Source organism: Thalassophryne amazonica, chromosome 1 (genome assembly GCF_902500255.1).
Source record: "Thalassophryne amazonica chromosome 1, fThaAma1.1, whole genome shotgun sequence".
Classification (NCBI taxonomy): Eukaryota; Metazoa; Chordata; class Actinopteri; order Batrachoidiformes; family Batrachoididae; genus Thalassophryne; species Thalassophryne amazonica.
Window position 1 is genome coordinate 92,716,690 of NC_047103.1, and position 17,037 is coordinate 92,733,726.

Consider the following 17,037-nt stretch of genomic DNA (forward strand, 5'->3'; position numbering starts at 1 on the left):
ATGGATTCCAGTCCATATCAGCAGATTCTTGAGAAAAATGTTCAAGCATCAGTGACAAAGTTGAAGTTGCACCGGGGCTGGATCTTTCAACAATACAATGACCATAAACACTGCTCAAAATCTACTAAGGCATTCATGCAGAGGAACAAGTACAACGTTCTGGAAGGGCCATCTCAGTCCCCAGACCTGAATATGATTGAAAATCTGTTTTCTGATTTTAAGCAGGCTGTCCTTGCTTAGAAACCAACAAACCTGACTGAAATAGGGATGTTTTGTAAAAGAAAAATGGTCCGAAATACCTTCAACTAGAATCCAGACTCTCACTGTAAGCTATTGGAAGTGTTTAGAGGCTGTTATTTCTGCAAAAGGAGGATCTACTAAATATTGATGTATTTTTTTTTTTTTTTCTGTTAGGGTGCCCAAATTTATGGACCTGCCTAATTTTGTTTAAATAATTGTTGCACACTTTCTGTAAATAGTAGAAACTCCATTTTACTTCTCAAATATCACTGTGTTTGTCTGCTATATGATATATTTAACTGAAATTGCTGATCCAAATAACCAATGATTTATAAAGAAAAATTAAGGAAATCATCACTGTAGGTGGGTAGGTGGTGTTCGAATGACTTGAAGATTTGGAATTACAACTTCAGGGGTGTTCAGTTGGAAACTACCACTTCAGAGTGTAACTGGAACCCATAAGTACAACACAGTGTGTAGTGACAATAAAATAACTTTAGTTAAGTTTAACTAGCTATTAAAAATCTATGCAAATTGCTACATCACCTTTTCTTGTTGAGACAGCGGTTCAGTTTTTGTAGTGTGTGTGTGTGTGTGCGTGTGTGTGTGCTTTCAGCTTTAATTATTGCTTTTACTTCATTGGTTTCTCTATGATCTTGGTCATCATATGTAAAAGAAAACAGAAAATTTTAAAAGCTTTAAGTCTCATGAACAATGGAGGACAAATCTCTGTCAGGTATGTTACCTCTTGATGGCTAAGTATAAGTGCAGCTTCAACATGTTCTGTTTATACAATCTGAGTCTTATCTTTTATCAATCTCTCTTTGTGTCCTCCACCTTTTCATCTGTGTCCAAGCAAATATTACGCCACTTAAAGAACATTAATGTGCAGTGTACCGGATGTGGCACCAGACATTACTGGAACTGTTTTTTTTTTTTTTTTTACTTTCACTAAGGCAGACAAACCTGTGGGATAAATGTGTTTCGGCAGCTTTTGACAGAAGTGGCCTTGTTTTGTTTTTTTTTTTCTTTTTTTCCAAATGAAAAAAAAAGTATCCAAAGTATCTTAGTACAGAGTGAGAAAGAGCACTTTGTTCTTGATCTGATGCCAAATGGAGTCCCAGCCTGAGACTGAGAGAGTCAACAGCCAAAAGCCATTCACCATGTGAAACAAAAATCCAGAGGGAGGGAGAGACAGAGAAACACTTGCCTAATATAGCTCGAGGAGTCTGGACAGCATGTTCTGACTTTATCCTTTAAATAAAAACATCAAAAAGCCTTTAGTCTGCACACTAACATCTTCCTTTCCTCAGTGATGTTTCTGTCCTTCTGACGTTTCCGTCATTTATGGCTTTAAACGTGCACTCTGCGCTTTCTCATTCAAATGAAGTATCTTTTGTCTTCTGCAGCATCTTTATATGGTAAACACGGAGTGAAGACCGTCCAGGACTTTTTGCGGTAAGTCATCTCCTCCGACTTCACACAGCAGCTCAGTAAATAACAAACTGCAGCAGTTCTGCAGATCACAAGCACAGGAGTTAATTCTGAAGGTGTTAATGCTCTTGAGTGGATGTGAGCACAGTTCCTTTATATCAAAGCAGCAACTGGTTTAATCACTACTTTTATCAGTCTGAGAAAATCTTTGAAATGTCAGAATATCTTGTTGATTAAAGTAGTGTATTTCTTCCACTTCAGGTTTGATTTGTTGTTTTGAACAGATGTAATTAGATGAGCAGGTACTGCTGACACTTTATAGCATCTGCATATATTAGCACTGCATACAAACAGAAACTGTGTTTGAACATGCTTAAGTAAAATATATTATTGATCAATTTGTGCTTATATTTGAATATGTGCATAGCATTTAAGCACACATCGTACCCACCTTGTCCACCAAATGGAAAAAAAAATTGACACACTGGACTGAATCATAAACTGTGAAGTGTTAGAAGAATACAAGTATTTATTTATTTTATAGACAGGTACTAAGCTACTAACTCTCCCCGCTGGGTGTTATCAACTTCATAATCACATAGCCATTTAACCTTAATAGAATAATAAATTCAATTTCACAGACACTGGAATGTAAAGCTGGAGAGAACTGAGTTAAATTAGATTATTTGTTGGTTTGTGGAATATAGGCACAGAGATCCGTGTGCACAGAGATGCGTGTGCACAGTTCTCTGTGCGTTCCGTCCACTAAATGCACCGCAACGACTCACCAGACTGCCAGAAGAGCTGGGACAAAACAATAACCAACATTTTGATATATTTGTTTGTTTGTTGGTGGATTAGTGGTTATCACTGTTGCCTCGCAGCAAGAAGGTCAAGGGATTGATTCCCACCTGTGGCCTTTCTGTGTGGAGTTTGCACACATCAAAAGACATGCAGGTTAGGTGAAATGGAAACTTTAAATTGACTGTAGGTGTGTGTAAGGGTGTGAATGTGTTTGTTTGGCCCTGCGACAGATTGATGTCCTGTCCAGGGTGAGATGTCACATCCTATGACTGTGGGATAAGCTCCATTCCCCCATGACCTGATCTTGGATAAGTGGTTGAAGATGAGTATGTATGTGTGTTTGTGCTTGTTTGTTGTAATAGCCAGTGCATGAGCATCTTCAAGTGCTGTATGTCCTTTGCACACAACCATAATGTCCTACATAGACTCTGATATTGCATCTGTTTTTGGTCTACCTGTCAGAGATGGGAGTAAGTCACTCTCAAGTCAAGAATCAGCAAGTCCCAAGTTAAGAGACACACTAGACCCAAATAGAGACATTTATTGTTTAAGAAACAAGCACAGAATGAAGTTAAATATACCCAATGTTTACAACGAATGCATGATTTTTTTTTTTTTTTTTTAATTCTATGCAGCCTGTGCAATCATCATTCTGGAGTAGCAATCGGTCAAGTTCAGTCAGTTAAGATTTACTTTAAACTTGAAAATCCAGACACTGTCAGCACCAACTGAATTTCTTTTGACCTTGATAAATCATGTCGCATGTACAACCTTTCACAATTCCTCCCACAATTTTGTGCTCTTAGGTAGACAAACCCCAAACTCCGTATTTGTGAAGGCAATCTCGTTGCATTGACAATACTCACTATTTTGCTCATTTGTCAGATGCAGTCCTCATTGAGCACTGTTACTTCTTCAGCATACAGGTGTATTTGTAAGTCCAATGGTATTTCTGCACATTTGAACACAGGCAAACCTTTAGTGAATTAGGCTCTTATGGTTTTGTCAGTGTAGAAAACTCACAGGTGTATATGCAGTGTTCCAATATTTTGGAGGGTATGAACGTTCCAAATTTTCTTTGCACAAAATTTGCTTTGTAGCTTTATTACACAATCTTGATGAATGAGGGCCCTTGTTCCTGAGTCCAAACTGCTTCCTGAAGCTCTCTGAGACTCTGGATTGTGTTTGTGTGGCATTTTTGACTACACACTTTAATATCTGTTTGAAGACTCCTGGCAAGTCATAGTGGTGTCTGAATCTATTGCAAGCAGAAGATCATTCACCACTTCAGTGAGAGCTGTCTTTGTGGAATGATATTTTCTAAAAGCAGACAGCAATGGCTCAAAAAGATTATTCTCACTAAGGTGGTCCACAAGCTGCTGTGAAACCACCTTTTCCAGAATTTTAGAGCAAAATAATAGATTCGATATTGGCCTACAGTTTTTCAGTATAATAGGGTCAAGATTGGTTTAATCACTGCAGATCTGAAACATTTAGGAACCGATCCAGAGGTTAATGAGAGATTAATAGTTTCCAGCACAGTCATCCCAAGAGTGGGCCACAGGTCCTTAAACAGTTTTGTTGGTATGGGATCAAATAAGCAGGTTGTGCTTTTTGTTGATGTTACAAGTTTCGTCAGCACACCCAGGGAGATACTATCAAATTCTGTCAATCTCGGTAATACCTCAGTGATGGCACAAACCCCCCTCCCTCCACTGCATCTCTAGTTTCACTGTCAATAAAAAAAAAAAATGAATGTGCACATGCCTAAATGTGCCTGCGCTGGTTTTCATTCAGAACAATTGCACGAATAAACTATATACTCACTAAGCAGCCACCCATCATGCACCATGCCAACCTCTAGCCTGTTCTCAACCCAACCCAATGCATTTGCACATCACATATGATTCAACCATTGATGGAATGATTTTTTTTCTTATTAATAACAACAAATTAATCATTCAATGGCACGTTTATAGCAATATGTGTCCAGTCAATAGCTGTGATTACATTAGGGAAATTGGCTGTTGCTGCAAATTGGGCTTTAATGTTGGAATGTGATGTACCTTGATGACATTCGGACGATTCCATCCCGCACAGCTGGCATGGCTCGGCTCAAGGTTGACTAGCACACTCCAGACCGATCAGCCAGCTCCCGCTACAATGCCTCTGTTGCCAGGAAGCCCAATGTGGGCAGCACCTGTGTGGGCACAGACAACCCCTGGCTCCTTGCCGTATTGTGCTCTAGGGCCAGCCGCAGTACTGTGCACAACTCCAGTAACAGTGGCCTTGGTAATCGAAATCAGCTTATGAGCCAGTTATCATCATTTGCAAATAAATGCTCACATTCCCTGAATACACGCTCACCTTGGATTTCCCCATTTGCAAGGTCTTCTGACAGCACTAATGCAGCCATTGTTAGTGCCATTTTATGCATCACTTTGCTCATGCTTTTATATTCACCCATATAATTGCCAACATGTGGGTATTTTAATTGTTCATAAGTGTGTCTCTGATTTGCACATCACTCTGATGACTTATTGTTTTCACACTATTAACAGTTTCCCAGCATCACCTCTATGTGTTGCCAGTGCACCCATAGCTGTAGAAATGTACGTATGCCAGCCATCAACTTGGCATGGTACACCGCACATTTCCATGGTCCTTTGACTTTTGCTACATCTGACCGTTAGCGCGAAGAAGGATGTGTGCTACATTTTTGTGCATATGCAGCCTTTCTACATGAGGCCCCTGGTCATCTCTGACACCAACAGCACTGAGACAACTCATACACTCTCTTGCTTAATCACAAACTCTGGCTTTTTATCCCCCGCGGACTGAAGGCCCGAAGGACGATTATGTTGTGGTGGTTTCCATCCATCTCTTAGTCTGTCCATCCCAAAAAAGGTATAAGCATTCTGCAATCAACTTTGCTCACACATTTAGGAGGAAATTGTGAAATGAACATTTTCATATCAGTCCAGTTGGGCTCATTTTACCAGAATTATGGCCCTTGATTAACAAATCTTGATTAACAAATCGAAATCATCAGTTTCATACTTGGGTGCCTGCATTCTGAAATCAACCATTCTCACATATTTAGTAAGAATTTCATGTAACTTGGTACAAGTCCTTGTTGAAGGTTGGTAATATGTATATTTTCATATTCCAGTTGGGCTCATTTTACCAGAGTTATAGACCTTGATTAACAAAGCTAGGCTCCATCAGTTTAATGCTTGGATGCCTACAATCTGAAATGAACTCTCACATTTTTAGTAGGCATTTCATGTAACTTGGTACAAATCATTGTTATAGGTTGATAATATGCATATTGTAATATTGTACAAGACTGACACATTTAGGCAGAGGTATGGCCATTCATTAACAAACATAGACACTGCCAGTTTCATGAGTTGGTGTTTGCATTCTGAAATCAACTATTCTCACATTTTTAGGAACAATTTCAGGAAACTTTATACAATTCCTTGAAATGTTATCTGAATGTTACAAGCAATTGTACCAAATCAGCAGTTGCCAGCAGGGAATATTGTGGTCTCAGAGCATTCTAATTATACTTGGTGAAAAATTAATTATTCATGTCAACCATTGTTGTTTTATTTCAGACTGATCAGACATCACTCTCATTTAGAGTGGCTGCACACAGCTGTCTATATTGTTATATGCTGCATCTGGAAAGTATTCACAGCACTTCACTTTTTCCACATTTTGTTATGTTACAGCCTTATTCCAAAATTGAGCAAATTCATTTTTTTCCCCTTAAAATTCTACTCACAACACCCCATAACGACAACATGATTTTTTTTTTTTTGCAAATTTATTAAAAATATAAAACTAAGAATTCACATCTACGAAAGTATTCATAGCCTTTGCCATGAGGCTCAAAATTGAGCTCAGGTGCATCCTGTTTCCACTGATCATACTTGAGATGTTTCTACAGCTTAATTGGCATCCACCTGGGGTAAATTCAGTTGATTGGACATGATTTGGAAGAGACACACCTGTCTGTATATAAGGTCCCACAGTTGACAGTGCATATACAAATCAAGCACAAACTGTATACTCAACAAACCAAAAATATGAGAAGAAAATAACAGAAATTCTGTGGAGCTGCAGACAAACAGAAAAACTATGTTGAAACAGGCCCTAAATGTCTTTGCTCCTCTGTAGTGTAGAGATTCAAATCTAAATCTTCACATTTTATTTTGTTTTGAGAAACAACAATGGCTATTGGAAAAGTAGTGGAGAAACAGATTACTTTTTTTGGAAATAGAGTGAAGTAAAAAGTGAAAGCTGACAAAAACATAAAAACTCCAGTAAAGGACAGATTTACCCAAAATACAACCCCAGTTCCAATGAAGTTGGGATGTTATGTAAAATGCAAATAAAAACAGAATACAGTGATTTTCCCAAATACTTACTGAGTGTTGTTAGAAGGAAAGGTGATGTAACACAGTGGTAAACATACCACTGTCCCAGCTTTTTTGAAACGTGTTGCAGGCATCTATTTCAAAATGAGCAAATATTTGCACAAAAACAATAAAATTTATCAGTTTGAACATTAAATATCTCGTCTTTGTGGTGTATCCAATTGAATATAGGTTGAAGAGGATTTGCAAATCATTGTATTCTGTTTTTATTTACATTTTACACAACGTCCCAACTTCATTGGAATTGGGGTTGTACTTAAGTTGTGTATTGAAGTACTTTTACCTCATTACATTGCAGCACTAGTCATTTTGGGGTGCACCAGACCAAAAAAATGCATAGTTCAGCTGGGATCACTACTTTTAGTCACAGATCAGGTAATTTGTTCAATGAACAAAGAAAGGAGACATACATAGCTTTGTTTTCCACTTTTTAAACAACGTAAGGAACAACTGAAAACAAGGAACTTTTTCCCAGGGTCTTGAATGAAAACAAGGTGTCTAATGTTGAAATGATATTTGAAAAACAAAAAAGTTATTTTTGTTATATTAAATTGCAATGTGAACAGTGCTAGGGATTAAAAATAGCATTTGTTTCCATCATTAAAAAGCAATAAAACATAATGCCAAGCAGACCTGCATTTATTACTTCATATTCTTTTTCAAAAACATGAGGATGTCTGGTCTGTTGAGAGGGTAGACCTCACTGCAGTCACTATGTCTCCTGCTGTGGAGAGCACCCTATCAATAGGTACTGAAGGGCCAAGGCCTCCTGAGCAGTCATACAGCACTCATTTTTTTCCCCAAAGCTCAGTGAACCCCTATCCACTTTCACATTGAAATGACACAGGGAACACTACACATACTGAGTCCTTAACTGCTGATAACTTTCCGTGCTTGGCATGAAAACTTGACACAGACATGCAGTGAGCCTGCGCCAGGCTGCCTCAAGCTGAGTGCAAGGCACAAGAAGCTGTCTTTTTGCTGTTGTAAGGCCTGATATCCGTGACACAGGTAATGAAGGTCATAACATCATATTTACCAGGCAAATAAGCACATCCCCTCGGTGCAGCCCACAGGGTTTGCATAGAAAGTGTCAGGATCACATCAAAATCATGACATGTTCAGAAACTATGAGTCAACAGACAGAAGTTTCATTAAACAGCCACGTAACTGGAATAGCCATTTATATCTTTTTGAAAATTTTGTGGGGCCTCTCAGGTGGAGCCTGTCATATTCGGATCTCAGCAGGATCAACATCTTCAACTCAGCAAATTCTGACCACCCTGGACTACTCAGGTAATACATACACGTATTCTGACACACAGCACAATGAAACATATATGCAGTGGTGGGCACAGTTCAACTAACTGCTACTTAGTGAACCTACACTCACCAGCCACTTTGTTAGCTTCACCTTGCTTGTATCAGGTTGGACCCCTTTTGCCTTCAGAGCTGTCTTAGTTCTTCATGTCATAGATTCAACAAGATGTTGGAAACATTCCTCAGAGATGTTGGTCCATCTTGACATGATGGCATCATAAAGTCACCCATTCAACCACTCTGCCCATTCTCCTCTGACCTCTGATATCAACTAGGCATTTTCGTCCACACACCTACTGCTCACTGGATATTGTCTCTTTATCAGACCCAATCACTGTAAAGCCTAGAGATGGTTGCCATTCTGATGCTCAATTTGAACTTCAGCAAGTTGTTTTCACCACATCTAGATGCTGACAAAAGTGACAAAAGAAAAAAATAAAGACAAATCAAACTCAAAACACAACCTACTTTATTGCTGCCCAACACCATTCAGACACACTACTTGAACAGAAATTTTACCCTCCTTTCTCTCTGGACTGCAAATTTCTCAATGTCCCTCTGATTAAAGTCCATCATCTCTGTCACCAGTTTCTTTTCTGTTGACAGCATGGTCAGTACATTCAACCTATCCTGGTTCATGGTGCTTCTGAGAAACATTTTGATTCTTTTCAAGGTGGAGAAGCACCTCTCAGCTCCTGCAGTGGTCATGGGTGTGGTGATGAGGATCTATAGTGGAGTAACAGTCTCTGAAAAGACATCTCCAAAATTATTTTCCATGAACAACTGGAAAAGGTCCACAGCACCACAGCAGGTCTTGCACTCCTTGCTGTAGATCAGACTGAGTTCTGTCTTCAGCTTGCTTCCTCTGAACATCAGATCGACCTTTAATGTACTGCTAAGGGCATATCTTCTGGAAATGTGGTGTTGTACTGTGTGACCCCACCTCCCAGGAGCAAAGTAGCACTGATGAGATGGTTGGTGAAGGAGAATTGTTCCCTTGTGTGTTCTAATATGGTGTTGCAGACCTACAGAGAGAAGAATAAAAAAAAAAAAAACACTGAGTAAAGAACAGAGCAGCTTTTAGTACCAAAACAACCAAAGTTTAACCTGTTCCCATCAAATAAAGCTTTACTTTGTCATTTTCACCATTTTAAAGTCATTTCTTGTGTCAGCTGAACAGTGTCCTATTTTATACGTGATGTCTAATGGATCAAGAATCTAAGCACAAATATAAATTAAGCAATGCATTGTTTTTTTGTTTTTTTTTTTGGTATAGATTTACAGTAAAAAAGTGCAAACAAAACAAAAACAAAGGAAAAAAATTGCAAGCATGCACCACAAGAGGGCAGATGGCTTGCATCAGCTGACCTGTTCTCACAACTAAAATGGAGGCTATCAACCTGAGAAAATTTCTTCCTTTCTTCAATAAAATCTTACATCTTCTGTGATTCTCTGATCTGATTTGAAGAATATTTATTTTGAACCTAACAAAAGAAAAAATAAAAGAACAACAGACAACGTAAAATGAAAGTTAGTTCAAAAAGGAGTGAGAAGAAGTCGAAACTTATCTAATCCCACCCCTTCTCCCTGTATAATGATTTTTATATAACGGCTGAGTGGATCCTTGTCATTTGATTGGTGCTTTGTATGTCACATGACATCGACTAATTCATCCCATTTGTGTTGCATTGTATTTAGAGTGCGGCTTGGTTCCATTTAGAGTGCAAATATGGTTCCATATGTTTGGTACCATTGCACTCTGCACACACACGTGCGCCCACATGTGCTTGCGCACACATGATCATGCATGTGCGCACATCCTCGTGCAAGCACGCACACCTGTGCTCGTGCGCACGCATACACGTGCTTGTGCACCCACATGCACACGCGCACACACAAAACAAATCCACTGTGCTGTCTGGAGGCTGTTGGCAGGAAGTTGGAATGAAAAGCTGGTCTAATTTCTGACGTGATTTTTTTTTTTTCTTGCTGCACTGAGGATGTACACAGTCTTTTTTTTTTGGTAGTACACGCGTGTGTGTGTGCGTGCGCGGGGGACAATGACATGATGATTTGATTGAGCTAACTGATGCTGCTAATTCTTGTAACACACACATACACACACTCCGCTGTAAGCCGTCTGTATGCATGAAGACCTGTTCACATGAAACACCAGGGTTGGGAGGGTTACTTTAAAAATGTATTCCGATACAGTTACTAGTTACCTGTTGAAAAATGTAATCAGTAACGTAATCCAAGTACCATAATATTAAAGTAATGTAATTTGATTACTTTCAATTACTTCTGGATTACTCTAATATCAAATATGCTAATACAGACAAAAGAAACTAAATAGAAATAGTCTTGACTACATAGTACAGTTTATTAAGCAAAAATAAAACTGTTTCTTTTACATGGCATGCTTTGTTTTACTTCACATTATGAATTAAGAGCGCCACAATATTGTTTTAAACACACCCAGTGTTCACCTGCAAAATTTCCAACAAAAAATGCCAAACAAATGAAGGATAATGAAAACTCAGGCATGTGCGGATGAATTTGTTATTAAAAGTTGGTTGCAGAACAATATACAAAACAAAAAAAGTCTACTACTTGTTCAGTAAATGTTTAACATATCAGTCCACTTATTGAACTTTCAAAATAAGAACAACAGCATAATGAAAACCATTAAGTAAATACTGTCAGTAAGGAGGCGTGATCGCCATTTTAATTCTGGGCAAGTTAGTGATTTGCGTGCATAGAAGTTCAAGAAAGAGGTGGAATATGCCGGAACGCTGCACATGTTGGCAAAGCCACAAACAGAGGAACAAGGGAGACAATATTTCCTTCCATAAGTAAGTGGTTTTGGTTCTTCTTGTCACTTTTTCCATCATATTTGGATGATAAACAGCTGTATATCTCCTGCCGTACCTGTGTCGCCCGCTGACACGGACCATTAACTCTTCACTTATGTCTAGTTGATATTTTCCACTGCTAGACCAATGTGTAGTTAAAATACTTGTCGTTAGTGATTAAAATGGTTCGACAAGACTGGGGATTTTTTTTAATTTGCACCTTAAAATAATGAGATTATAATGACCCGTGCTGTGCTGCTCACAGTCACACCCACATAGAGATGTGTACACACACCACTGACTTCATGAATGAAACTTGGTCAATAAAGGATAATTGTGTAAAAATATAATATATGTATATATATATATATATATATATATATATATATATATATTGTAATGGTTTTAGGAGCTGCGCTGAACAGAAGCTGCAGCAGGATGCCTCAGCTCAGCAGCTTGAACAGCGCAGATCTGTGTAACTTTCAACACTAATATTTGAGAATGTGTGTGTGTCAGAGTAAGTTTAATACTTTCCTGACATACTTTAATGTAATTTAATTTTACTGGCTCAATATCGAGGTCAAAATGGCATTTTAACACGTATTTTGCAAGCATTTTTCTGAATGTGTCCAGTTGCGAATCTCCATTGAAAATGCATTAACATCCATGAACTTCATCAATATTTTGCCCGGTTAGGAGGCGTCATGTTGCTGTCCATGAAGGGATGTTTTCGTTTCAAAGAAAAAATATATATATATACAGATAATATCATAAAATGCATTAAAATTGTAATCCTGCGAAGTAATCCCCATTTTTACTAAATATACCTGTAATCTGAATACGTCTTTTTTTCTGTAACTGTAGCGGAATACAGTTACCTTTTTTGTATCCTAATTACGTAACGCCATTACTCCCCAAGCCTGTGAAACACTGACATGATTTTTGGCTGGACTGAGGAACTACACAGCCACAGTCAGTGCACAGCATCACTGGACTACAGGTTACAATTTGGACTTTAGCAGCAGTGGAAAAACCAAAATGTAAGTCCGTTTTCTGTTGTTTATAAATTAATAAAATATCAAATGACAAGGATCTATTTTAGCCGTTATATAAAACAAATAATGAATGTTTTTACATTCTTTCAATGGAATGAATATTTCATGAGGTGAAAACTGGAACAAACCATTCAACAAGGCGAATATATCAATCCTTGTTTCCTTAAAAATCATAATATTGACAATCATGATAATAATAATAGTAATAATAATAATAATAACAACAATAATAATACTAACAGTAACAGTAGTAACAATAATAATAATAATAATACAGAAGACAAAGACATAAGGAACCTGACAAAACAAAACACAACAGAAAAGATAGACTCAACTAACAATGAACATAAATAATTCCATAAAACAAATATAGAAATAAATAATCAATAACAGTTTCCTGTGAACACCTAGTGACTCTCACACCCCCACTTCCTCCCTGTATACCATGAAAACACATTCTTTATATTTTGTTTTAAACTGTTGAAAGTTTGGACACTGCTTTAACTCCTCATTCATATCATTCCATAGTCTCACCCCACAGAAAGAAATGCATAATCGTTTCTTGTTTGTGCGGATTTTGTTCATTTTGAAGTTGTATTTCCCTCATATTACCCTATTGAAAAGGCAAAGTGTCCGCTTTCAATAGGCAGCCAGAGAGGGGTCAATTGAATAATTACATAGGGGTCAAAATTAAAAGACGCTCCAATCATATTGAAAACTATGCCACATTATTTGTCTGATCGCAGGATTTCCAAAAAGATATATTTTGGCTATCTGTGATGGAGTGTTATGGAGTTATGGGGTTAAAACAGTGGAGATGGTGACAAAGGTCAATTTTAGTATGTACAGGGGTCAAAAGTTAAAGGTGTCCTAACTTTAGAAAGAAGTTATGCAAATTATTGGTTGAGTTAATAGGGTTTTAAAATGGAACAGTTTGTATCGTATCATGCTTAGTATATTATGGGTAACATACAGTATGTCACATGTCATAGAATCCAATGGATGTCGACATTGTTTGACCTTTACTTTGCAGACCAACACTCAACACAGTCACATCTATCCCAGTTACTGATCCTGTTAACTCAACCAATAATTTGCACCACTTTTTTTACCCAAATTGAAGTAACTACACCTTTTGACGCCTCTACAAACTGAAATTGACCTTTCTCACATTTTTGCTATTATTTACCTCATAATGCCATATAATTCAATCATAGATGGTCCAAAATATACCTTTTTGAAATCTTTATGATCAGAAAAATGATATGGAATACCTTTCAATATGATTGGAGCATTTTTAAATTTTGACCCCTGTGTAATTCTTCAAATGGCCCCAACCTGGCCGCCTATTGAACATTTAAATGGACACACTCGGCTTTTTCAAAAGAGTAATGTCTCAAGAGTATTTGTGCCAAATTTGGTGCTTGCATCACCATTTGAAGGATAAATATTCTCTTTTATTATATGGTTGCAACGTTACACGCGCTATGATTGGCTGATTTCTGGTATAATATTTTCTCACATCTGACCGGTTACGATGACAACCAGGCCAAAATGTGTATCCCATTTGTTACAAACCAGAAAACTAAAAATTAGAAAAACTCAGACATGAACATACTCCATAAATATTAAAAACAGCAACAGAAAAAAAGCACACGGATTGAAAGCTTACAAGCTAACAACCAGACCATCTGTTAGCAAGTTCTTCACAGAGGTAAACAGGTCTGACTACAAGCCTAAAACCATCAGCAGCTTTCATATTCGGTCGATACCATACGTTTGTCTGTTTATATATATATATATATATATATATATATATATATATATACATACAATGAGGAAAATAAGTATTTGAACACCCTGGGATTTTGCAAGTTCTCCCACTTAGAAATCATGGAGGGGTCTGAAATTTTCATCTTAGGTGCATGTCCACTGTGAGAGACATAATCTAAAAAAAAAAAAAAAAATCCGGAAATCACAATGTATGATTTTTTAATAATTTATTTGTATGTTACTGCTGCAAATAAGTATTTGAACACCTGTGAAAATCAATGTTAATATTTGGTACAGTAGCCTTTGCTTGCAATTACAGAGGTCAAACATTTCCTGAGGTTCCATGAGGTTTTTTCACTCATGGTTAGTGGTTGGGTGAAGCCATTTATTGTCAAACAACTGTGTTTCCTCTTTATAAATCAAAATGACAAGAGAACTACCCAAATGACCCTGATCCAAAGTTTACATACCCCTGTTCTTAATAGTGTGTATTGCCCTTTAAGATCAATGACAGCTTGGAGTCTTTTGTGGTGGTTGTGGATGAAGCTCTCTGATGATAAAGCTGCCACTGAATATGTCTTCGACTTCATTTACATTAATTACAAAGAAATACAAACAGTATGGCACTTTACGGTAAATCTGCATGGAGTAGAGAGTTCTCAAAAACTGAATGACTGTGCAAGAAGGAGAAGAGTGAGGAAAGCCACCAAGACAGCCAGACAACCCAGGAGAGGTTATGGGCTTACATGGCTGTGATTGGAGAAATTGTGCACTGTGCAAGCTTTGCATTTTGAATCACTACTCTTAGCTTCATAGTGGAGTAGAGCAGAGAAGGATTTTCTTTCACCAAAACAGATCAAATCCAGGCTTCCATCTCAGCAATTTGGCAATTTGTAGCTAAACTTTCAGGTCTTCTTTTTAAGAAAATCCTCCTCTATACCACTTCATCATGAAGATGGATAACTGGTGATACAAAATTTTGGTGATACAAAATCCATCATCGGACCAATTATCTTCCGATAAATTTAGTTCCAATAACTTTCAGTCCGATAATATTTTTTAATGTTTGTAAACCCTAAAATCAAACGTTTTAGTCCATTTATGGTGTGTTTATAGCCACTGAGCAGACTGCCACTATTGCTTGCTGATGACATCATCATTAAGCGCAAAACGTGACTGGCCGGTCGATGCAGGGAGCATTGTGGGTAGTGTAGTTCAGGTTCACTTTGGACATTACAGTGACTTGTCCACTCGACACACACACACACACACACACACACACACACACACACACACACACACACACACACACACACACACACACACACACACACACACACAAAAAGACTAATTTTAACATTATTTTATTTTATTTCTTTGTGGCTGTAATTTAATCGCCAAGACTCGGTGGGGGAGAGGAGCTCTCACTGCGCAGCTGTGTGTACAGAGGGACTTTTCTTCACATTTATACACTGTTTTGGATTTTAAAAAAAGGACACTTTGTGTATTATTTATTCAGATTAATCCCACTGAAACTAAAAGGTAAGAATTTATATTTACTACGTGTATTTTACTCTGCCAATTAATCCATTAATGGATGTATTTCGGTTGTTTAAGCCGCAGGGTTGAAAGTGTGTGAAAAAAGCGGCAGCTTTTAGCTCATAAATGATGGTGTATCTAATACCGAGATAAACTGTGACTTCTAATGCTGTATTTCACTGCTTTTGAAAGATGATGACAGTGTTTGGGGTTTTAGTTTTTTGTTTATTCACTTTTTGTGCGTTCTTTGTGTTTGTGATCCTTGAATTTACCCTGCGGTGCTTAAAGTGACACTGGTTTGTCGGAAGCCAACAGTGTAATCTGATGTGGCCGCATCCAAATCAATACTAATAGTTATCGGTTATCTGTAATAAACATAATTTTTTTTTGCAGTTTATCAGTTTATCATCATAAAAGATAACTTTCCAGATATGTCATTAATGGTTATCAAAGTTAACTTTTTGGTTAGCCACCACTGTATATATGTATGCAGTACTATATTCTGATTTCCATCACTGTTTTTCTGTTTGAAGTGTGATGGACATCATTAAACTGTGGAACGATGACCCAGAAGAAGTTTTGCTGGACTTGGGTTTTGGCTGCAATGAGCCAGATCTTTCCGGACGCATCCCGGCTCGATTCATCAACTACCCATCTCAAGCAAGAGGAATAAATCTGCAAGTGTTTCTGGAGGCACAACAGCAACGACTGGACCTGGAGTCTCCAGATGTTAGCAGTGAGTCAGAGATTTCAGTGTGTGACAAGCACTTTTAAAATTTCTGGATTCTGCCTTCCTACAAGAGTTCTGAGCTCTTAATGTTTTTATTACTAGCCCAGTGTTAGTAGGTGTTGGATGCCAATAGCAGTGGTGAGCACAATTCCACTAATCTGCTAACCACTAATTATTGAAGGTAACTTTGTTGTTAACGGATTTGCTTTTCAGCTAACTTAAAAACCATCAGTGGACCAATTAGCTTCTGCTTAATTTAGTTTTGCTCATTTTTAGTCCGCTAACATTTTATTTGCTGGCATAGTAAGTAAAACCGAACGGTCAAAACCATTTGTAAACCCTAAAATTATTAGTCCTTCTCTGTTGTGTTTTGCTGCATATAAGCAGCTGTGAGGAGCTGGCTGAGCTCAACACAACCCCAGCAGAAGGGACCTGGCTGCTACAATAATAAAAAAGTCATTTTCCTTGACAGCATACAGAGCCCCTGACGGCTGCCATTCGGTGCGCTGTATCAGTCAGACTTAAAACAGAATTTTCAGTTTTGCAGATGCCTTTCTTTTTACAAATGAAAAAAAAAAACATATTTATAAATACAGAGTTATTTGTAAAAACCAACACACAACTTAACTAGTGTGTTTTTTTAACAACCAACCAGTGATTAGGAGGCTCAATTTCCCATAATGCCTCTGGGCATCTGCAAGTTTTAATGCTCAAACAATCAGAATTAGTGCATTACTTTAAAACTAAAAGGTATTTGTGATATTTCACTTTGTAAAAAATAACAGTTAATGTTAATATAAATAAACCATCCGGAATTAGTTTGGTTTTTAAATCAAACC

At 37.6% G+C, this 17,037-nt stretch overlaps 1 protein-coding gene across 1 annotated transcript in view; it reads left to right on the plus strand.

The window, feature by feature from the left end:
- LOC117509307 overlaps positions 1 to 17,037 on the plus strand; it is a 155,348-nt gene that overhangs the window by 45,856 nt on the left and 92,455 nt on the right. The window contains exons 6-8 of the mRNA XM_034168997.1: positions 1,650 to 1,698; positions 8,145 to 8,222; positions 16,002 to 16,204. Coding sequence (XP_034024888.1) covers positions 1,650 to 1,698; positions 8,145 to 8,222; positions 16,002 to 16,204 — 330 coding nt within the window. The remainder of the gene's footprint in view (positions 1 to 1,649; positions 1,699 to 8,144; positions 8,223 to 16,001; positions 16,205 to 17,037) is intronic.